General features: G+C 40.9%; 1 protein-coding gene across 2 annotated transcripts in view; it reads left to right on the top strand.

The window, feature by feature from the left end:
• The window catches only part of shisal1b (shisa like 1b), a 53,685-nt gene that overhangs the window by 12,293 nt on the left and 16,346 nt on the right, over nucleotides 1-25,046 (top strand). For both annotated transcript variants that reach the window (XM_054777136.1, XM_054777135.1), the window contains exons 2-3: nucleotides 20,152-20,362; nucleotides 22,516-22,729. In XM_054777136.1, the coding sequence (XP_054633111.1) occupies nucleotides 20,296-20,362; nucleotides 22,516-22,729 (281 nt within the window). In that variant the 5' untranslated portion in view covers nucleotides 20,152-20,295. The remainder of the gene's footprint in view (nucleotides 1-20,151; nucleotides 20,363-22,515; nucleotides 22,730-25,046) is intronic.

Below are 25,046 nucleotides of genomic sequence, written 5' to 3'. Positions count from 1 at the left end.
ACTCGGCTGCGAACCAATCCAGTAAGAGTTGAAGGTCACGGCTCGATGAAGCCAGCGGGACCACATCATCTGCAAAAAGCAGAGACTCAGTCCTGCAGCCACCAAACCGGATCCCCTCAACGCCCTGACTGCACCTAGAAATTCTATCCATAAAAATAATGAACAGACTCGGTGACAAAGGGGAGCACTGGCAAAGGTTGGGCAGTCCAACCCTCACTGGGAACGGGTCCGACTTATTGCCGGCAATGCGAACCAAACTCTGACACCGGTCATACAGGGAACAAACAGCCTGAATTAGGTAGTCCGGTGCCCCATATTCCCGGAGTACTCCCCACAAAATTCTTCGAGGAAATCCAAATCAAATTGTTAGTAATAAAGTGAACTCTACTGTTCTCTCCTAGACAAACATCCAGTTTACAGATCTTTCAAGTTACTGTTTGGTTTTTGTTGTGTTCCACTGAATAGTATCCCCACGCTGCAGGTTTCCCCTGGGAGTTTCTGAAGATGACTTATTTATTTATTAATGTATTGAACTTGGGCCGCACGGTGGTCTACTGGTTAGCATGTTGGCCACACAGTCACAGTCTGGAGGTCGGGAAGACCTGGATTCGATTCTACCTTGGGCATTTCTGTGTGGAGTTTGAATGTTCTCTCCGTTCGTGAGTGGGTTTTCTCCGGGTACTCCGGTTTCCTCCCACATTCCAAAAACATGCATGTTAGGTTAATTGGTGACTCTAAATTGTCCATAGGTATGAATGTGAGTGTGAATGCTTGTTTGTCTATATGTGCCCTGCCATTGGCTGGCCACCAGTCCAGGGTGTACCCCGCCTGTCGCCCGAAGTCAGCTGAGATAGGCTCCAGCATACCTGCGACCCTAAAGAGGAGAAGCGGTATAGAAAATGGATGGATGGATTGAACTTTTTTCAACCCGAATACATGGAACATAAATTATTCAATAACATATTTTTTAGTTAACAGAATCAAATAACAATTTAAATATTTTTCTTATGGAAGTATCACTTCATAGTCCTGGTGTGTGATCGTGCAGGTGTGTCCAACTTGCAGCACTTTGACACAAAGAAAGGAGAGGTGAGCTACTTGTGTTTTATGTGACTGCCAACATTTAAATTGTACTTTGTTTACAAAGCACATCTGCACTCAGTGTGCTCATTTGTCATTAAATACAGTTTTCATGTCTGAATTGAGCACTTATAAAAATACTAAGAGTTGAAGCAAATATTCTTTGGTGAGCTACTCAACATCAGCTGGCAATGTACTGCTAGCTTACGAGCTACCCGTAGGAGACCCCTGTGATAGCATCACTATTTTAAAGCTGGACACATTACGTGTTCATGTTGAACAACTAAGACACACAGTTAGTGTTTTGAAGACAAGACATAAGCGTTATAATGATAACAAGAGCGCAAGGTTGTTAAGTGACCACTTACTAAGTTAGCACGTACGTACCCCATGTATGTGATAGCCACTTGTAGCTGCCCCGTGGAACAAAAACAAGCTAGCTAGGTGTGTAAGCAAAGATGCCAGACACTGTACGTCGAACTGCAATGAGACTGACTCCACATTTTCCAGACTGTTTTTTATTCTCACGGTAATAAGGAGCAATGTGCATCCCTCAGCTCAATGCACGACGTGTTCAAGCTGTTTTGTATGGTCGCACCTGCCAACAGATGATTCCGGTGCATGCTTTTTTCAAAATAAAGCGTAGTGAAACATTTTTATGATATTTGAAATGGTATTTCTAACTAATTGTGGTCGAAATGTGCGTAAATAATACAAAATATATGTAGCTACAGTATATAACATATATATGCATTCGTACAATATTGTACTTTGAAAGCATTGCTTTCATGTTTAAAAAAATGGTTGACGGCTTTTATTTTGCTGTGGCAGTGAATCACGATCAATTACACGTGGCAGAAAGCCTAGTAATGCAAGCTAATGTCTAATCAATGTAACATCACTGACGTCTGGTGACCAGAATACTACATGTCTTTCTTTCTATTTTTGGAACTAGTAATAGGCCATAGTCAACCACAGCGATCATTAATTAATTAATTTTGTAAAACTGGATAGAGTGAGGGAGTGATGTTCGAACCACAAAGTGTGACTGTACAGAGAAATGTCATACATGGAGGCTCTCCTCATCCTGAAGGGGTGGGGGCATGCATGAGCTGGAAGGTGCTTGTCGCTCCCGTCCTTCCATAGAGCGGAAAAGCCAGCTGTAAGATCTTTTTATGAATGAATGAATTGGACTGCCAAGATGAAGGATATAACCAAGCTCACCAGAAGGTGCGGCCTAATCCTGTCCTTACTTGATGCATATAGCATACATGTTCTTTACTGCTCTAAATGAACGCTAAATGAACTGCACCAAAGTGCGAACCCTTTAATTTATTTTTGGTAACAAACCACAAGCCTTAGCTTGGCCCGTCCATGCACAGTTTTAGTCAGACTGCCATAAAACGGGCCTCAATAAGTGTTTGTTAAATCTAATTCTGTGTGTGTGTGTTTATGTAGAAGCCTCCGAGCATTGTGAGTGTGCTTTCAAGTTTTTGCGCAGCCAATAATGATAATAATTTAAGAAATCAACAAGCTGTTCATCCCCTCGGCAGCGTTTTGTGTTTGGTAAACAGAAAAGGAGCAACAAAAACGACATTGATTCAGTTGCTTTTGAGGCGTTTGCTGTATTGACCCAGCGGAAACAGTTCAATCAGGCGTGAAAGATCATTTTAATGCCGTGCAAACGTTTATGAGAGCGGGGCTGTTGTGCGAGCTCATATCTGTGATGTTCATTGTTATGCATAAATAATAAGCTATTCTTCGGTGCGCGTGATGCACGCTTTTGTCCACTTAATTGAGACACTCGAGGATGCTGGGGGGTTTTTGTGTGTGGACATACCAATCTAAACAACATATCGGTGTTTAAATGTTGTGTGACGTCGTCTCGCAGCATTGTTCTGCTATTTGATCTGTGACCAGAACTTGTGTTTAACCTCCGATCGACTGGTTCCACCGGGCCCCCTCCCCCGTACATCATTGTTACGCCTCAGAGCGATAAAGAAAGACGCTCGCTGTTTTATTCAGACGTCCAGCACGGGCAATTTACAGCAAATGTTGCCAATTTTGTTTTTTTATCCAATCCCTCCCTTCCAAAATGAAAGTAAAAACACGCAAAAAAGTGTCTCGTGGGCACTGGGCCTGGGACGATAATAAATAAATCAATGAATCATACAATAAATGTGTTCCACAGCGCATGTAAACACGGTGGAACACACACACGCCAGTGGACTGGCGGCAGCGCACGGTGATGCATCGGGAGAGAAAGTAACACATTTTTTTCGAGGAGGCATTGTTGTGATGCAGATGTATTACTCTTTTGAACGCATATTGTTTTGAGAAGCCAAACCGGAAATACGTTCCTCATCACCTAAATCCGATCAGAACTCGGCTCACGTGACAAGGCGGGGGGGGTGTGTAAGTTATTGTTGATGCACTACACTGCTGATGGGGGTGACATCCAACTTCATGTCAATAAATCCAAACTGTCCCTTTAAGGGTTAACACAAGCAGAGGCAAAGCGGTCCAAGTAGCATGAACCCTCATCTTCTGCTGTCTATATAAAGCTATTGATCTAACACACCTTCCCAGCAAAGGTGCCGATGAAAGCGGAGTCGGGGGCCGGACAGGGGGGTTAAGCGTTGATGTCATACGCTGGCTGTTGATTAAAGAGCCAGAGGTGTCACTTTGGCTCCGGAGCAAATTGCCTTCTTTTTTTTCACTGATGAAAAGGAGCGTGTAAGAGCTTAAGTGGAAGCAGCGAGCGTCAGGGCTTGAGGAACAACCTTAACCTTTGGCCTTCCTATTTGAAGCGCTCACATTTTTCTTCCTCTCAAGCGATGCTGCTCCTGGACGAGAAATTAAACGCGGTGCTTGTGTGCGACAGATGTCTTTCGGGGGTCTAAAGCCGCACGTAGCGGGAAATCTCCTTTTCCTACGTGCGTGACGTGTGCAATATGTGAACACAGATAATGGCTCGTAGAAAAAGACCAGAGCAATTTGTGAGTCGTTGCGCTTGGAATTAGGGTAATTTTTTAATTCACCATTTAATGCCATAATCCCCTGCTGCAGTCATGTTGTACGTAAATATTAGAAGCGTTATTAGTTAAACTTCAGGTTAGTACTATTGTTAATTGGTACAATAAAACCCTGTTTTCCATCTCAGAAATGAGCTGAATGCCTTTTTATGGGCTGTTTTAGCATTTCAGGACACGACAGGAAGTTTGGCGAATGATTGCGAATTTGCCAAACACGAGCTGAGGCGTGTTCTTTCACTGGCGGGTCAAAAACAGGACAGCCTGGTTAACAAACCACACTTCCCGTAATAATAAAAATAAAAATAAGAATAAGAATTCTATTTGCTTTCTAACGGGCCGTATAAAGCCGCCCGCCAGAACGCCATTAAGAGTATTATTAGTTCATCTGGTCGGAGGAGTTCTTGGCAGGACGGCATGGGGTCTTTGCGTCACTGCAAGCGGGCGCATGTGACCTAGGAAGTTATATGGCGCTAAGCCAAGTCGTATCCAATTTTATGACCAACTCTCTCAATGTTAACGAAGCATAAAAGTTGTTGGTTTAGCAGGCATGAGGCTGACTTGACAAAACGTTTGCCTCGATGCAATCATCACCGCGGGTGAAATAACCATTTCATTTTTGGGGAGACTGAAGTGATGATGTCGAAGAAATGTAAAAAAATAAAATAAAGAGGAAGAGGAGCAAAATCAATAAGGTTATTACATCACGTTTGAATCCACATGATGAAGTCGTTGAAATTAAAAAAAATATATACAAAAGGGCCAAAAATGTGCGTGGGGTGTGTGGGTGTGTGTGTGTGTGTGTGTGTGGATGTAAGCTTTTATCATTTTTTTGACAATCCAGAGAATTTTTTGACGAAATGAATAATTATAACAATGGGGGGAAAAAGCAGTTTACAGGGAATATAGATAGAAACATAGAACATATGTTTAAAAACAAGGCTTCAAATTAAATGACCAACATTTTAAACTAAATAGTTTGAAGGCTGAAATGTTTTTTTTTAATATATAAAATTTGTTGAAAAATATTTTATATAAAATATATATATGTATATATATATATATATATATATATATATATATATATATATACAGTATATATATTATTCTTCTCTTCTTTTCATTTGGGCTTTTCCCTTCAGGGGTCGCCACAGCGAATCAATTGCCTCCATCTAACCCTGTCTTCTGCACCCTCTTCTCTCACACCAACTACCTTCATGTCCTCTTTCACTACATATACATATATATATATATATATATATATATATATATATATATATATATATATATATATATATATATATATATATATGTGTATATATATGTATAAGAAAAGGGGGGGACATCCAGTTTGGACCAAAAGGGTTGTTTACAATGTTTCATTTCATAAATGACAGACAAAGGCCTCAGACAATATTCCATTGAAATCCACCAGATTGAATCTGATCCACTTGTGATTTGTTGAGTTTGTGGGTATTATTCCAATTTGGAGTTTTGCATCTGGACTCAAGAAGTCTCCTTTTAGCTGTGGAGACTGTGCACCTGAGCCCATTCAATCACTAATCATTCCTTGCATGTAACCCAGATTTCGGCTTCGGTCTGCTCTTTCTGCATGTTGTCTGTCGTTGGCTTTATTTGCAAGTACAGCCAGGAATATCTGTTCATATTCTTAGAATGAGTTCTTAGCACTGCAGTGTGTGTTGTGTGAGCGCTGGAATGTGCTTTGCGACAGGGGAGACAATAAGGACCGTCAAGCTGCTGTGTTGTTCTTTGCTGCCGTCCTCATGTCATAAGAATTTCTTCATCTTGTTTCCCCCAATTCCCACCAGGGCCGTTCTTTCTGCGGGTACATGCTATTTTAAATCCAGGGTCAGGCGGATGAAGATGTTGATGATGGGGGAACATTTCCAAGAGATACCGACAGAGCCCCGGCTGGGGCGTTAAAGCGAAGCCAAACAAACAATGGCAGCTTGTGTCTGTGAGATATTCTCCTGTCTGCATACATCATTTACGAGAATAGCCTGCCTGCTGGATTTGCTTCCCGGTTGCTGTGCCTGAGACTTGAGCACTATGATGCACTATGATACCAATATTTATCATAAACATAAGACTGTTGCGTAAGCACTTTTTTCTATTAGCCAGTGATGTAAGAATGCTTCTATGTTGTGTTTTGGGTCGTATTGCTGGTCTTATTGTGTTGCATTGTCGCGCATAAGTTAACATTTTTAGGTTGGTTCGTGAGAAACGGCTTGTGTGGCGCCTCCTATGGGTTGTGGTTGAAATGCTTTGGAAGGCATTTTAGCGTACATGTAATGTAGATAGCCTCAAAGTTTTATTATCATTAGACAAGTGGTCAATGACTTATGGACAATTAGTTGCTAAGTTAAGCAAAGACGTTTTGCTTGATATCAGCTATAGCTACAGTTTTTCAACCCACCTTGCTCATATTTGACACACATGTGCTTGTCAGTCCCCTTTAAACGTGTATGAAATTTCACAGTCATTCGACAAAACACCCGGAAGTTACAGTGGCCGTTTATGAGACATTTCCAGAAAGCCAGACTTACGGTGATCAAACTTTGGAATTAAATAACAGTGCCACCATGTCGTGCGCCCCCTATGGGTTGTGGTCAAAATGCTTTGGGAGACATGCTAGCACATATGTAATACAAATATCCAAGTAAGTATAAGTTTCAATCTCATTAAACACATGCGCAATGACTTATGGACAATTAGTTGCAAAGTCTGGCTTGTGGCCCTGCAAAGACGTTTTGATTGATGTCAGCCATGTTTTTTAACCAATCGTGCTCAAATTGTACAAAGAGGTGCTTTTTAATCCCCTTTAAATGTGTACCAAGTTTTGTGGTGATTTGGTAAAAGTTATAGTGGGTGCTGATGAGAAATTTCCAGAAAGCCAGCCTTGCGTGGGTTAAACTTTGAAGTTTAATAACAGCGCCACCATGTGGTGTATTTATCAGAAGACTAATAGCACAGGCAGCACAGAAGCAGTGCATGTTTTGACAAAGTTTCACCCTTTTCTGTGCAGCGGAAAAAAAGTAGAAGAGTTAGCTTGAGGTATATTGAGGGCCATTGAAGTCTACTTTGCATGGGTTATGATGTCTGAAGTAAAATTCCACAATAGGATCCAATAGGAAAGTTGGGTGCTTTTCAGTAGCAGAATTAATGAAGCTTTTTACATTTCTGCCCAAGAAATCATTCAAATCACCGCATGACCCTGAGTGGGTGGGAGCCACACGTCTATGTCATGTATTTCTATCACAGCCATGAGGAGAAATCCGTGACTGAATGCCGCACGGCAAATAGTGGATAGTTTGTGTTGTCATTTTGGCAAACTGATAACTGTTAAGGTTGATTTCAAACAGTCTCAGGAGAGACGTTTTGCATATTCTTGCTTGATAAGCAGACGGGGAAAGACTGTTGCCACAATGCATCTCCCAGGTATTCCTCCGCGCTATAATTACACCTTCCACTGTTTTTCATGGGATGGAAGCCTGAGAATATATAATATAATCTCTTCTCCCCTTCCTCTTCATGCATTTTATATGCTTATTCGAATGGAAATGAGGCACTGCAGAGAGACATCCATTGCAGGTAGTTTGTGACATTTCCCTCTGCAGAAATATCAACAACAACAACAGTCGATCGTGTGGAACAGCTGGATGCCGGGCTTCACTGCTTATCACGATACCAGCGGCATCTCTTCAAGTCCAAACACAATCTGGTCAAGCTCCTTTTAGGACAGGAGAGTCCAAGCTTTTTCCACAGAGGGCCGCATAATGAAAAGTGCAAGGCCACTTATATTCCACATTTTGTAAAGCAACCCAGGCAGTTACATACAGCCCAGAAGTTCCATTTATTTAAAGCTTTGAGTTCTAGGTGGCAAATAGTACTTTTTGGAATTAAAAAAAAAGTTTTGTTTGTTTTTTAAATTTACAAACATTTAAACTTTCTTCTTGGAATTTTTTTCATGATGTATTATGATTTTATTTTCGTAATATTTTGACTTTATTCTCATCCTTTTATAACTTTTACCCAACCTAATATTCGGAAAACTGTGACTTTAGTCTTTGTTTTGCTTGTTTCTCATAATATTACAACATAAAAAAATACAGGTCACATCTTTTTCACCTTTATGCTTCTAAAATTCAACATTTTTTCACCTTATAATATTACAATTTTATGTTCGTAATTTTAGTAATATTACACCTTTTTTTTCATAAGATTACAACTTTTTGGGGGGGTATTACGATTTGATGCTTGTAAAATTTCTGCTCTTTTTATCATTTTTATTACATCCTCCAAGCGCAAGCGCAGCTTGGAGGTTATGTTTTTGCTGGGTTTTATCTGTTTGTTTGTTTGTGTTCAAAATAACTTGAAAAGTTGGATGAAATTTTCAGGAATTGTCAGCAATGGGACATGGAAGAACGGATTTAATTTCGGGCGTGATCCGTATCAACATCTGGATCCAGGATTTTTTAAAAGGATTCTTTAACATTGGGAGATGGGGCCATTTTCGGCATTTGTTCATGTGACTCCACAAAAAATGGTCAGAGCACTTGGGAAAAAAATGTAGGAAAAGTTTCTTCAAAATATCAAAGACTGATCCAGATAATGGAATCATTCCGGATACTACTGTATGATCCAGAATATGAAAAAATAGGGGACCTTTGGAATTTTCATCATAGAAAGACAACAAATGAAGCTCTAAACATGCAACAAACACCATTCTAAATAGACAAAACTGTGTTTTATTTATTATTTGAGTTTGAGTTATTTTTACATTTATTTGAAATAGATTTCTTCAACTTTCATTGTGTTATATATTGTATGGTTTTAAAATGACACTTTTGACTGGACTTTTTTCTCTTTTCAACAAAGACATTTAAAAATAACACATTTAAGAGCAGTAATTACCATAGCGTGACACAAACTGTGATAATTTTGCCCAAGATTATCATCACCATCAGAATCTCATACCGGCCCATGCCTACTCGTAACTTTCTTTGGCCCCATGGCGGATTATTTAGCAATTACACTCAATAAAAAAAAAATGCACGGAGAGTGAGTCAGCAATGCGCAGGGTGCTTTGTTTGGACACTCGATTTCGCGGAGTGATACAGCACATGGCAAACGGACTACTTTGTTACGTGCAATATGGTATGAAAACATAGGCACAGTTGATGTTATTTGAACATGTTCTTAGAAAACCAAACCATACGAAAACTGGGGCGGTTTTTGTAGAATTCACTTTTCGATGAAGAAATTATTGCCCAAAATATGTCTTGGTCAAACATTGCACCAAACAAACATCATTCCGCGGAATCAAGAGGCCAAACCAACAATATTAACGCGTTGCTGACTCAGTGTCGTTGTGATATTTATACACTGCGTGTGTTTTTATTACAGAATCAATCAGTCAGACACTTTTCATCAGAAGAATCAAATTTGTGCCTGTCAGCATGGGACAGGAAGTCATTGCCCCCCAGCTCTGTCGCCCCTCTGTGATGTTATCACCTGTTGACTCCGTAGTTCCTTTGCTAACTAATACAGTTACACCGCAAGTCTCTGTCTTTTTTTTTTTTTTACTGAGTATGGCTGCAAATAACCTACCATGGAGTGCCAGCATTTTGATAAAGAATATGAGAAATAGTTATTTAAGAAAGAACTCGTAGAAAAAGGCAAAGGCATCGTTCGTTTGGATCTCCCATCTCCTTCTCCATCCTCTCATCAGCGTTTTTGCACACAAGAGTCGTCAGTAAAGTTAAAAGTGACATTAAGTGGCATCAGAGGCGCAAATTAGAGACCCCAGTGGTTATTTGCTGTTGTCGACCAAGCACGTGGTGACTATCGGAGATTGTATGGTGAACAGAGATGTTAATGGAGCATTTATGGTGTGATCCCTGACCTCTGCAGGTTTTTTCTCATAGATACATTGTGTGGCCAAAATTTTTGGTCGTATTTCTAATTGTACAACCTCAGGGTTCTGCTGTATGTTCAACAAGCCAACACGAGTTCAATCTGGGAGGGGGGGGTGGTATTTCCGGACAATTTCGGCCATTATCTTGCAGTCTACCTTGGCAGACAAAAAAAGGGGAGCGAGGAGTCGGCAGAATGTCTTCCATGGCAGCGACAGCTCTCAGCGGGTCGGAACACAGCGAGCAGATGCAAGTTTTATTACCGCTCTCTCTCATGCGCGCTCGCAAAGCTAACAAACTATTAGCGGCGTGAAAGAGAAACAGGCCACCCGTGCAGTTAGGTGTCTGCGGTGCACAGTAACCCGGGACGTTTATACAGCCTCGTTGGCGCTATGGCAACCCCGCTTTGTTGTCGCTCCCCTCCACGTTTGTTTTCTTTGCCGCTTTTACACTGAACTCCTTTTACTACACGGCTAATTAATTGATGTTACGCTCATTCCCCCTCGTATCTCGCGTGACGTAAATGTCTCCCAGGCAACATCAAGCCACCAGACCAAAACAGTCCGCTGCCTCTTGGTCTTTATTTAGAATATTTCATCTGGAAAATGTATTTGATCGTATAAAGGGGGGTGGAGCCTGTTCATCACTCACATTTCAATAAGCAGTGTGACATAAACTGTGGCGAGCACTGCTGTTTATAATAAAGGAAAGCATGATTGACATGTTATGGACAGCTCTCTGCATTTTTTGCCCGCTCCTGACGGTGGTGATCCTCATGAAATCACGGCTGTAAATCTGCTTTGGTGAGCTCATACCCTAATGGAGCACTGTAGAGACTTTTAAAGTGACGCTGTAATGTCCTCCAAGTGAACGATCCCCACTTTCATATAATGACAGTTAAAGGAGCATCAATTAGTCACAGTGCTCTGTGCAGCAGAATACTGATGAGTGTTGGGATGCGAGCCCAAGAAGATACAAGAAGATCCCATTGCTTAGATTGTGCAAATTCACAAACTTCACTGCAGGAGGCTGGGCAATCAGTGTATTTAAATGGAGATGGATAATGCACATTAACATGGATTTTAACCCCTCAGCGTTGCAGTATTTCTTGGGCTGAATGGCCTACAAAAGTCACTCCTGAAGTACATGTAAAGCTGTTCTTGAACTATGTGGGGTAAAGGCATTGTTTTGAACTCTACTGAAAGCTATACAGTCCAACATCGCGCCCTCAGTCTCTTGCGTTTTTTCCCAAAAATATGAATCAATAAATGACCTCTGTTTTGTGGTTGAATGTATTATTAGCAAAAACAATATATGCATATTTAAGCATATTGTACGTATTAGTGGCCCAAATTAAGCATTTTCAAGAATAAAAATGACTAAATGAACAAAAATACAAATAACATGGTACCTCGGTTAATGTCATTAATCCATTCCAAAAGGTCCAACTCAAACCAAAACAAACCAAAGTAAATTTTCCCATAGAAAATAATGTATGAATCCATACATGGAATCCATGAATCCATTCCAGAATATTTTGGTAGTTACAGCAGAGAAAACCTGTTTATGACCTTCTAAATACATTTTTTTTTAGCATTATTAGAGCCCTGTAAACATGAAACAAACACCCCTATAGTCACTTTTCACTGCTATCACCCAATTTAGTAGACATAATAAGCGAAAATAAGACATATACTGTATAAGACACACATGTTAGCATTGGGAGCGTTCCTTGTTGGTCTTTTTTTACTTCCTGTTCCGTACAGTACTTCCTGCGGTGGCTATTGTCTCATTAACGTAACATTACTGACACCTACTGACCAGTGTAGAATACTACATGTCACAACATGTCTTTGAATGCATCTTCTGAATGTCTTATACAGTGCCGCCATGGTTAACGTCATTAATCCATTCCAGAAGGTCCGACTCAAACCAAAACGGGCTCTACCCAAAGCAAATTCACTACATGGATGCATCGATTTACATTCCTATGATTCAATTACATTGATCTGTGTTTAGCAAGTTGTTCATTCTGGACAGCATATATCGATCTAACATAGTTCAAAAAGGTAATCAATCGATTGAGTCGATACTAGGAAATGAAGCATTGGATTTAAACATGGCGGGCTTTTTATGGATGTGTGTTTTTTTTAGCACTTTTAATGATAAATACTCGATAAAGGCATTCATCTGTGTCTGTGACGTCATCGTCCTCCGGGTATGTGGTGGTCATGGGAGTAGTAGTTGACCTATGAAATACAGTTGAGTGGCTCTTTCCTCTTTTGGTCAGTTAATTCACTTCATTCAGTATTTAACTCATCTGTCTTTATTTGAAACTCCTTTTACGTGACATTTATGTGGACAATATGCAAAGTATGGACGTTTGGTACGCCTGGTAGTTTACGGTCAAGTAGCAGTGATAGTTAGTGATGTCATCATCCAAATGCAATGAATGACACGCTTGCTTGTGCCAGGGAGGAAAGGCTGGGAAGCCGTAATTTTTGTTGACAGTTTATTCGCATTGTCACACATTTACACTCGCGGTTGTTATGTATTCTTCTTTTGCTTTACCACGTTTTCTTACACTGCTGCACGCTATCTGCTCATCACTTCACATGCAAAGTATCTGTTTGGGCTCCCGGTTTGGTCTCATCACTATGAAAACTTACTATCATAAACCCACCACGCCACAGTATCCTGCTAGGGTGTCTCTGTTAATCGCCTTATCAAGACGGAGGACGCATCCCGACCCACTCAGCCGCAGAAGGAACAAGGAGGTCACATGACTTGCTAGTTGCTGCACCGTTCTTTCAAATGGCTGCTCTGAGCCCAAAAAAGGCCCTGCTGCCACCGGCCCATACAGGTGTGTAAGTTTCAACACCTCATTGAAGATACCATACCACATTCATTTGTTGAGGAATTTGCATTATGTCCCTCACCTTAGGGTGCAAAGTGCAGGTTTGGATTGCACTACTTCAAGTAAATCATTTATCATGGCAAGCTATACCACCCCCTGTTCATCCCCATTTTGTATTGCACTCACTGATCATTTATTCGTAAGTATGCCAGGATTATTAGTCATTTACACCCGATTGCCTTACAAAAAACAACGGGAATCTAGGAAACCTGCACTGTCAAGTATCCAGATATTTATTTCACAGTCATACTGGTAGAATTTTTGGCAAAAAAGTTACTGAATCGATTCGGATCGGATCGTTCTAAGTGAACCAATATCGTTCTTGAATCGTATCGGCAACCACAAGTCGTGATATGAATCGAATCGTTATTAAAATGAATCGTTACACCCCCAATAGGCAATAATGCTAGTTTTACAAAAACAATGACAAACGAATGGACAAGTAAACATGCAACATCACTTGTACCTAGTTTTGCAAAGAGGGAGGAGGAGGAGAGGAGATGATGCTTAGAGGGCAATCCTTTTTTTTTTTTTACTGTTTCTGCAACTCATGTCACAAAAAAATCTATGCAGAGAGGTCTGTAAAGGCTTTTTAACATGCACAGTCTTACCTTCAAAAAACAATGCTCCAAACATGACATATCATTGTTAAATTGCCACACTTCATAGAGAAATAGCCAAGAATGACATTTTCTTGGAAAAGCCCCCACAAAACCATCAATTAACAAAATAACACAAAATAAACATATTATTCCGCACACCACAATTTGCAAAAATGTACAAAATACATCAAACCGCATACCAATATTCTAGAACCAACATATACCTTGCCTTTTAATGTAGACAAATGAACGTGACGTGACGGCAGTGACCTTGCGGAAGATACGTGTGCTATATTTGATTCCGGATGCCGCGGACATGCTACGGTAAGTTGAATGCTGAAGTGTTCTTGTTGCAACCAGAAATGAGTGTTGATGCAAAATGAGAGAGGCAGAAACCTCACCCTCGATGTGCCGGGTCGATGTGCCGACTGTTACGCGGGAACCGAAGTGTGTGTATGCATTACACACCTCTGAAATGACGACGGTCTTCTCTTTAATTTGGATGTTTTGCACCTTTGTCTCGATACGGTCCATCACCTTTCGCTTATGTGCGGTCCATGTATTTTGTTGCGTTGTGTATCTTTTTCTGGCAGCAGGAAACTCTGATATAAACAAACACTGTTGCTCTAAAATGGCGCCCGCGGCCCACAATGCATTGCGCAATCACTTGCAAATATCACAAGATTTCGTCTTGAGCTAGTGATCCAAGATGGCGACGTAAACAAACTGGCCACTAAACAAGCGGGCAAACGCAAACCAAGGCAACATTTCAGCAAAAATTTTGGATGTTAACCAAAAACGCGCTAACCGAGGTGGACGTTAACCGAGGTACCACTGTATGGTATGAAGTGCAATACAGTATCTGTGACTTGTTGAAGAAGCGAGGCCTGTGAAGTGACGTGAACTAGCTGAGTTAGAGTTGACTGTTAACGGAGTCCTAGCAGCAGGTTAACCGTGTAGAGAGTGGCCAACCGCAGCTCCTGCGTGAATGTTCACTGCATGTGTTCTCTGCTTGTTAATAAAGCGATGGAAGTGCATCATGAGTCTCTCCTTAACCACAAACAGTGGCAGTAGAGTAGTATCCTACACTGGTCTCTCGGTGTCACTAAAGTTACATTGATGAGACAATAGCCTCTGCAGGAAGTATGCTGTCAGTGCTAACGTGTAAGTCTATCTTATGTCTAAGATGACTATGGGGTGTTATTTCATGTTAACAGGGCTCTAATAATGGTAAAAAGTGTATTTAGAAGGTCATAAACAGGTTATCTATGCTCTAAGTACAAAAATATTCTATGTATTTGTATTGAATCCTACTTTGCGGCAATTAATTTATCTCGGTCTTGTCTGGAAACAATTAACCACGATAAATGAGGGACACTGTATAACAACACGGTCATTTATTAACAAGTGCAATAGTACCTCGGTTTTTGTTATTCATTTGTTCCGAAAGGTTTGACAAAACTGAAAATATATACGAAAATCATGGCAATATTTTACCATAAGAAATAATGTAAATCAAATTAATCCGCGATAGCACATGCAATATTGTGCACAAACTGAGACAAAATTCTGGCGAACATTTTCAGCGAAAACCAAATCATATGAAAAGTGCACATATAAAACCCAACATTTGACCGTGATACCTCGGTATTCGTAGGATTCGTTTCTCCTTCAAAAAATTGTTAGTTTTCATCACTTGCAATTTTGTACAATGTAGCACGTAACAGAGAAGTCCCTTTGTATGTACGATTCTTCGAAAACTGGGGCATTTGAAAACCGAAAACTATTGCCAAAAACATGTCTCGGTGTCACTTGCATAGTGCACTGTTGCACTACACTGTTGCCATTGTCCCTAAAAATAGCATAAGGAGCAACCAATTCCACTGGAGTTGCACCAAAATGTAAAGGGTCCTACCTAAGAGAAAATCAATGAATCATTTTATGGGTTGGGAGAATCTCTCTATGAATGTTCTGAGCTCCTGTTTCCATGCCAGGGCTATATTGAGCAGAATAACGCTGCCCGAAGGAGTTGTAACTCTCGTTTAAACTAAGCTTGCATGAATGAATGAGTATTTTTAGAAAGCATGGTAGCAGACGTCGAGCTTAATTTTTAAGCACACACACAAGTTGCACAGGCCTTTCTTGTCACTTCCAAATCGCCCTAAATCTTTCCTTAATCAAACCAAAGACAGATTTGGGTCCTCCTGCTGTGCTGCGACTAAAGCAGAAGAGTCTCAGCGGTGCTTTGCTGCAGTAATTGGTCACTTCATTAATTTATTTATTTTTTGCTTACCATGTTACCAGGTTGTTAATATTCCTCTTTAGCCGGAGAGCAGCTTTGCGGCCGTCCTCTTTATGTATATTTTAGTTTCATCACATAGCGACATCTGTGTGAGAGGCCTGTTCTATTTTCAGAGCGTGCACTCGTGCACACTCGCTCGTGCATGTTTGTACAGTGCATTGTTCTGCCTCTCGTACCATCTCCGCAAACAAGCCTCATCACGGTGAAGAGGCGAACCCTGCCCCCTTTCATACAAGGCAGACAACAGTGTGACTCCATGACAAACAATGGCGACGTTGTGCGGTGAAAGGAATGACTTTATGACTGTGATGTCACGTGAGCGTGCACGGACGCTCTCACCAGGATGAAAAAGAGTGGGAAAAATATATAAAATGCCACTCTAACAAGTCTCTGGGGACTCGGGCTGCCTGGCTTTTAGAGGACGGAGCAGCTTGTCTAATCTAGCATGCTTTTAAAAGAGGACGGGATAGGCTGCTGTGCTCTCCGTGCACACTTTGTGTCCGTGTTGCACTGTCAGCTCATGTTCTCCAGATAAGGCAACACATGGGTGCTGGAAGAGGTCGCACTTTGACACTAGGTACATATTATTTCATAGCTTTCCATGCAGTGACGGTCCCAGAAATGTGAGACCATTACTCACATAGGGGTGGCAATAAATTGGCACCTGAATTGTCAACCACTGGCCACCACTGGCCACCCCGTAGCTCCGACACTGCTTTTGGACCGTCTATTAGAGCAATTAATAGCTGGAGGACATGTTGTCAATGCTTAGTTTCTGGATTCTGCTCCCTATCATGGCGGCCTGCCCTTCACTAACTGCATAAGCAAGGTTTTAAATCACGGGTGTCAAACTCCAGGCCTGAGGGCCAGATTCGGCTCACCTTATTGTTTTATGTGGCCTGTGAAAGCCTAGAAATAATGCATGTCAAAAAGACGATTTTCTAAAAACTTCAAAACATTGTTAGTCATTTTTTTTGCATTGTTTTATATATTTATATGATATGACATGAAAAATAAATCCAAAAGACAATCTCTCTTGCTAAATGTATTTGTTTTGTCAATTTTGACATAAAACTTGTGCTGCATACAATCGGAGTGTCTTACTTTTTTTGTTGTCAAACCCCATTTAAAATGAATTTTACAATAGTTGTACAGTAATCCCTCATTTATCTCAGTTAATTGGTATCAGACCCAACTGCAATGATTGAATTTTGTATTATTCCTTATTTATAAATTGAATATTTTCCTAGCTAGAGTAGAGAACCTGCTTGCGACCTTCTAAATATGTTTTTTTTTTACATTATTAGAGTCCTCTAGACATGAAACAACACCCCATAGTCACCTTTACACTCCCGCTACCCAGTATAGTAGACATAATAAGACAAAATAAGACATAGCATAGACTCACACGTTAGCATTGGGAGGGTTGTTCCTTTTTTACTTCCCGTTCCTGTTCTGTTTGGTACTTCCTGCCGTGGCTATTGTCACCTAGTGACCAGTGTAGAATACTACATATTATCATAACGTCTTTCAATGCGTCTTCTTGTTTGTGTTTTACTTCAAGTAGCAATTTTTGTGCTTGAAAATGCTTACTTTAGGCAAGAAATATGTAAGATTTGCTCAAGTAAGTAAACACACACAGTTTTGGTGAAATGATGGCCTTTACGTTTGGGTGCTCATACAGTATATAACATAGTGAGTCTTGCAAATGGTAGCATTAGTGTGCTATTATCAACCAAAACGATGGATACCCTTGTGAACACTTGAATATCTTTTCCCATCTTGGTCCCTCGCGTTCCGTGACCGTTTGCTCCAAAAGTCCCCATCCCCCTCCTCCACATGGGGCTTTTTTGGGAAACCGTTAATCAACACAGTGATGCAACAGCAGGAAGTGGCGATGCAACGGTCTGGATCTGATCAACTGTGACATTTTGTTTCATGAGCAAAAATAAATAAATAAATAATACAACAGTCATACAGCAGCAGTCAAAAGTTTGTAGACACTTTCTCGTTCAATATAATGCAAAAGTGTCTCCAAACATTTGTTTTTTGTTTTTGTAGTAGCAGAAATGCTTCTTAGCACTTAAGGTTTATAAAATGGTGATGAAATACGTTCATTAATTTGCACATATGACCTCACTTTTCACTCACTGTCAGACAAATATTCTCACCTTTCAGCACGTGTGATTCTTGTGACATTAGCTTAAAGGCCCCTGCTACTATTAAAGCGAAGGTGATCCAATCATATTCATCATTGTCAGAGTAGTTTTCTTTAGCAATAACTCTATAGTGCACAATGATGGAAGAACCTCCAGCAGTCTGTGCTGAAGAAAACAGGCTGCGGAGAAGAATCATGAAATATTTTGTGCAAAAAAAGAAAAGCAATATTTTATTTCCTTTTTTTGTTAATTGCAGTTAAATGTGTTTGCAATTGCTGCTACATCGGCCCTTCACACATGCAGGATACTCTGGCAGTCAAACGTTTGAAGACAGTTTCTCATTCGTAGCATTATAAAGTGTATAAAGTACATTTGACCACTGGTGTATATGATTTAAATTTGCCATAAAAAGTCAGGCTTTGGCTGACACAACTTTTATGTTGTCGACTATATAAACACAGAGTTAAAATTTTAGTACATACTGTATCTCATTGTAGGGGTTTTCAATGTGTATCACAGAGCAGTGGTTCTCAATTCATGCTCCTGGGAGACAGAAATATTTTCCAACATAATCTTTTATGACAGCGGGTTTCAAGGAGCACTACGAGTGTTGTCGCCACCTAAAGGAGTCTTAATAGACGCCATTCTGTTTACCCTTTTAAGGGAGGAACTAACAGTCAATTACATGTACAGTTCGTCAATACACAGGACTTGATGGAAACTGTCTTGTGTGCCAATAGATGGTAATCACATGAGGCACATCATCAGCAGTGCACCTTTAAATCAGTGGGTGTTTCAACACTAGACACCCTCATCAAAGGCGGACAACTACAGGATGAGCCTGTGTCCCATGCCCAGTCATGAGTAGAGTAGTGCCTGGAAGGTGGGGGGAGATTTATGGGAGGTGAGGCAGTGAGATCCCGACCTGGGACCAAAAACTGCCCCGCTGGACCTGGAAGCGGGGAGGCTGAGAGATCGTCCCTCAGCCTTCCCCTTTCCCCCCACACCCTCTCCTTGGGTAAGGGTAAACTTCATTAGGGTCGTCAGGTGGGCACCCTCCTTCATCGGTGTTTCGATGATCGGCGCACTGATGACACCTCCGGAGAGCTCATCAGCGACACCTGGCGTTAAATGTTCACTTCTCCCTTTCATATGTCATGTTTGCGGCATTGTTTTTGGAATGTCAAACTGTGCATGTCAAAAAGCCTTTAACAGACCTCTTTTGCAGATTTTTGTGTGGGTTTTATGTGTGGGATTTATTTGTTTGCAAAACTAAGTAAAGGTGATGTTAAATATTCAGTTGTCCATTCATTTGTCTTTTGTATATGTTTGCATTATTTTGTTGAGGCAAAACTAAAATTATTGTCTATAAAATGTGTTTTGTGTTAACAGTTTTAGGTGTCTGGAACGGATTAATTGGATTTACATTATTTTCTACGGGAATATTGGCTTTGGTTAGAGTTCGTTTTGGTTTTAGTTGGACATTCTGTAACGTATTAATGATGTTAACCAATGCGCCACTGTATCTTTGACATGACTGAAATTGGCTGTGCAGGTTTGAAAAAAGACGTTTTTCTTTACATTTCTCAAGCTGCTGCGCGACCCCTGAAGTCTTCGCACCCGGCTCACACTTTCACTTTCACCCTGTATTGTACAAGGCATATACAGTCCAATCTTGGTTTTCATATGCCCCACTTTTCGTATGATTTGGTTTTTGTGTAAAACTCTCATTTTTCTCTATAAAATGTATCTTTTGTTCATATTTTGGGTGTGCAACATGGTTATTGGTCACAAATGATAACGCAAACCAAGGTGCCACTGTAGTCAAGAGGCATTGCGCAGGACCTTGAACTGGACCTCCAGGCAATGTTTCCACTAGCATTTAACATGGACTGTCTCCCAAGTGTAAAAAGAAGTTAAGCCCTGTAAAATGTGCAACCAGCTGACAGTCGTAGATATTGATTGATATTAGAAGAAGTGGGCGTGTTGTGACGTGTTATGTACACACCAATGGGCAGCGTCTGGAACAAAGCATGAGTGCTCACTGCCACAGCATGCCGTCCCTTTCAGCAGAACCCCCCCAAAATCCAATCATCTTTGTCTGCATGTCTTCTTCCCATCAGGGGTCCTGACTCCCGGTAGCAGCAGCAGCAGTCATGTGAGAGGAGCTCTCAGCACGCAGAGGATGAGCGGCTCGAGCTGAACACGATCTCCCCCTGTTCCCTGCCTCCTGCACCCGTCCTCCTTTCCCACATGACGGCCAGAAGATGACTATTACCAGTCGGCAGTCCTTGAATGTCCTGACGGTCATCTTCCTCCTTCTGTCCACTGCAGGTGACCACTCCGCTTTTTCTTTATTCTACATGTGTGGTGTTTACAAGAGCATCCATTAGCAGCCACTTACCACATATGGACAAAAGTATTGAGACACACCTCTCACCTCTCGCAGGCCATGGGATCACTGCAGGGACAGAAATGATGCTGCCGCTCAAAGCATGTAGCAAGCTACCGAGCTAATTAGTTCGCCTCTTTGTTTGATCTGAACTTAAGAAAGAGTTTCAAACAGAGTGGGGAAGAAGGACAGAGGAGCAAAAAACGTACCACTTCCACACGGAATAGGAGGAGAACTTCATTTCACGTAGGACATGCCATGGCTGACTCCATGCAGTGTGACTGTAATCTAATATCTTGTCTCATCAATGTAACATTACTGACGCCTAGTGACGAAAATGCTACATACTGTCTTTCAATATTGTTTGACTAATAATAGGCCATAGTTAAAACACAAAAAACGCGAAACAGTGATCATTTATTGACGACTTGATTTTTGAAAAACCACGATAGAGTGAGGGAGTGATGGTGGAACCACGGAGTAGCGAGGGTCCCTCGCCACTTTATGCTTCAAATTATGCAGCTTTACTCTATCATGCGTTATCAAAATATTATGATTAAAAAATGCTATTATTAGTCAAAATATCCATATTTGAGCTAATTTTACATATTTTTCGCCATTTTCAAGCATAACAATTTGCTTAAATGAAGTAAAATATAAAGATAAGGCAGTCAGAAGACGCATTCAAAGATGTTGTGATGAATTGGTCACTAGGTGTCAGTAATGTTACATTGATGAGACAATAGCCACTGCAGGAAGTACCGTACAGAGCAGGAAGTAACAAAAGAACAACTAGAAACACCCAATGCTTACATGTGTGAGTCTATATTATGTCTTATTTATGTTTTATTTTCTTTTGTTATGTCTACTATTTTGTGTAATGCTAATGTAAAGGTTACTATGGGGTGTTACTTCATGTCTAGAGGGCTCTAATAACGTCGAAGAATGCATTTAGAACAGTTTTCCTTACATTTATAAATAAGGAATCCTACTTTCTGGAAATTCATTTATCATGGTCGGGTCTGGAACCAATGAACTATGATAATAAACGAGGGATTACTGTACAGTGAAACCTTGATTTTTGACAGCAATTCCAAAAAGTATGACCAAAAACAAAATGTACTCAAACCGAGACAATATTTAAATCAAAAAATTACAACTTTATAGAGAATAATGATGGTTTTACATGCAGAAAACAAGCAAACAAACAAGCAAAATAATTAGAAAGGAGGAATGGATGGAACTTACTGTTGATGCAGACTTTCCGTACATCCCGGTCAGATTGAATTCCATAATGTTTCTCACCTTTATCAAATTGCTGGCACTGGCAACTTTCTTTGGCCCCGTGGCGGGTTATTTAGCAGTCACACTCAATAAAAAAATGCACTCACGGTGAGTCAGCAACGCGTGGAGTGCTTTGTTTGGGCCCTTCATTCTGCAGAACAATACAGTACATGGCAAAAGGGCAAAAACTGAGGTTCCACTGTACATCGCAACCAAAACAACAGTAGCTGTGTTTTATTAAATGTGCGTGTTTACAGCCAGCTGTTTGTTCCATGTGCCAAGTTGCCACTTCCTCAACTCTTCTCCCATCATTAAGATCTAATGTCCTCTCTCCATTTTTTGCCGCCTCAGCCATCTTTTTACATGCAGGGGTTTATGCAACGCAAATGTCTCCTAACATGGTCCCAAACATGTACAGGCAACGAAAAGGTCAAATGAAATGTTTTACGACATGACACGAGTCCTCCCATGCTTCTAATCCTCTCCGCTCCATTCAATTCTGTTTCATGGCAAAAAAAAAATGTGAGGCTGATTACGAGCTGAAAGAGATCACCTCTTTTCAAACGCTGGTCGGACCCGACTGAAAGGCTTCTATCAGAACCTTGATCTGAATCTTTTGCTGGCAGCGCCTTCTGAATTTGAAGCTGCAGTGATGAAAGCACATGCAGAAAAGAGACATCAGTGCACTTAAAAAAAAAATAATGAAATCAGTTCATTGATTGAGATGAAAAGGGGCATGTTCATCATAACGGTAATGATATTTACACTAACCATATACAGCATTCTAACTCTCCGCCTGCCGCCACTGCAGCGCTCTCGGCTCATTACCGGGTGTGCGAGCCCTACTCCGACCACAAGGGGCGCTACCACTTCGGCTTCCACTGCCCCCGCCTGTCAGACAACAAGACCTACATGTTCTGCTGCCACCACAACAACACCGCCTTCAAGTACTGCTGCAACGACACCGAGTTCCAGATGGTCATGCAGATCAACCTCACCACCACCACGGACGGCTATTCACACAAGTGAGTCATGAGGAGCATTCTTTTTTTTTTTTTTTTTTAAATAAGCATGCTCTAGACTGCACACTTCTATAGTCCATTCGTCGGGTGTCCTTCTGCTACACACTGCTCTGTGCAAAGGGTGCTAAAAAGTGAGACGGATCAATTATTTAGCTGTCTTTTACAACTTTGGACAATGCTGATGCAAAATATTGCATAATACTTGCTGGAAACAAGCCTTTGGTATGGATTCCTTCTTTTGAACCAGGACAGGAGCTGGAATATGTCATGGAAGAACATACTGAGCCCAGGTCTGCACATTAACTCATTCAATCCCAGACATTTTTCAAAAGACAACCCCTTCAGTGCCGGCGATTTTAGACAATTTAGACTGATTTCCAAGGCACACAGATTATTGTGTTGTATGGCTATAGAAACATGGGACCTACCAAAAGAAAGATTAGACTCCCGTCTTTCATCAGAAAAATAAAGTTAGTTTCTACCTTTATGCGTTCTTTAGTAATCAGCAGCAGGACATCGGTAAGTTTCGGGGAAATATCAACTAGAAAAGGGAGCTTTTTGTTAAAAGATACATTTCAAGCATAACTTTTACTTTGACACAAATATGTTTTTGCTTTTGTGACAGCTCAAATATTTACAGTAAACAACTCTACCACAACGTAAACAACAGAAAAAAAGGGAACAAACATAACACCATCAACTACAGTTACAATTTTCACTTTTGGAACTTGAACGATGTTTTCCTACAATGCGTAACCTTCAGCACGCTACAACTCCTCCACATTCTCTCACTTCCTCCTTCCTGTCATGTGTGTTTATACCGTCCACATGATCTCTGTCGAGCTCTTATCACATGGACTTCTGCCACCTTGTGGCCGTTTTGATGGCTTAAAATTGCTCTGAAGTGAAATGCATTAGTGTGGAGTTGCATCATCACCTCTTTTTGCCTACCTATGGACAATTTAGAGTCGTCAATTAATTATGTTTTTGGAATTTGGGAGGACACCGGAGTACCCGGAGAAAAGCCACACATGCACGGGGAGAACATGCAAACTCCACACAGAGATGCCCAACGGAGGTTCTAACCCAGATATTCCCGATCTCCTGACTGTGTGGCCAACATGCTAACCCTAAGCAAATGTTACGTAGTTGACATGTTTACATAACAGACGGCCACAATACGGCATATTATTATATTATATTTTGCAGTGCGTTGTGGTCGGGACAACAGCGTTTGTTTGTTTATATCAGAGTTGTAGAAAGATACACGACGTAACAAAAACATGGACTGCACAAAAGAGAAAAGGCGACGGACCGTACCGAGACAAGGGTGCAAGACCTCTGAATTTTATGGTTTAAAGAGACGACTGTCGTCATTTCAGAGGTCTGTAAATGTTACGGGTGTGGTTCAGTCATCGGCTGCGGTGCACACACATGTACTGCGGTCCCTCCGTAACAGTCAATCAACCCGGCGGCGCAGTGAGGGTGACACTCTGTGTTTCTGTCTCATTTTACATCCATAACACTCATTTCTGCTTCCAACAATACATAAGCATTCATACTTACTGTAGCGTATCCGCGGCATCCCGAGTCAAACATAGCATACGTCACGTCACTTCATTTTTTGCATCATTTTCTGCATGTAAAACTACAATTATTGTCTATAAAATGTTGTTTAATTGGATTTACATGATTTTTTTATGGGAACATTTTCTTTGCTTAGAGTCCGTTTTGGTTTGAGTCGGACCTTCTGGAACGGATTAATAACGTTAACCAAGGGACCACTGTATAAGGCATTCAAAAGATGCATTCAGACATGTTGTGACATGTAGTATTCTACACTGGTCACTAGGTGTCAGTCATGTTACATTGATGAGACAATAATACTGTACAGAGCAGGAAGTATCAAAAGAACAACAAGAAACTCTCTCAATGCTAACATGTGTGTCTTATATACTGTATGTCTACTATATTGGGTGATAGCAGTTTAAAAGTGGCTACGGGGGTGTTATTTCATGTTTAGAGGGCTTGATAATGTTAAAACCCACATTTAGAAGGTCATTTAAACAGGTTTTCTATGCTCTAGCTACAAAAATATTTCATTTATATATCAGAAATCCTACTTTGTGGAAATTCACTTGTAACGGTCGGGTCTGGAACCAATTAGCCGTGATAAACGAGGGATTGGTGTATATATAAGGTCAGATTTTTGTACTTCACTAATAATTTGAAGTGGGCTGCATGGCGAGCTAGTGGTTAGCTTGTTGGCCTCACAGTCAGGAGATTGAGGGACACTGTGGACACCCTCAAGCTCAACTTT

Source organism: Dunckerocampus dactyliophorus, chromosome 5 (assembly GCF_027744805.1).
Source record: "Dunckerocampus dactyliophorus isolate RoL2022-P2 chromosome 5, RoL_Ddac_1.1, whole genome shotgun sequence".
NCBI lineage: Eukaryota > Metazoa > Chordata > Actinopteri > Syngnathiformes > Syngnathidae > Dunckerocampus > Dunckerocampus dactyliophorus.
This window is presented reverse-complemented; position numbering and strand designations above follow the sequence as displayed.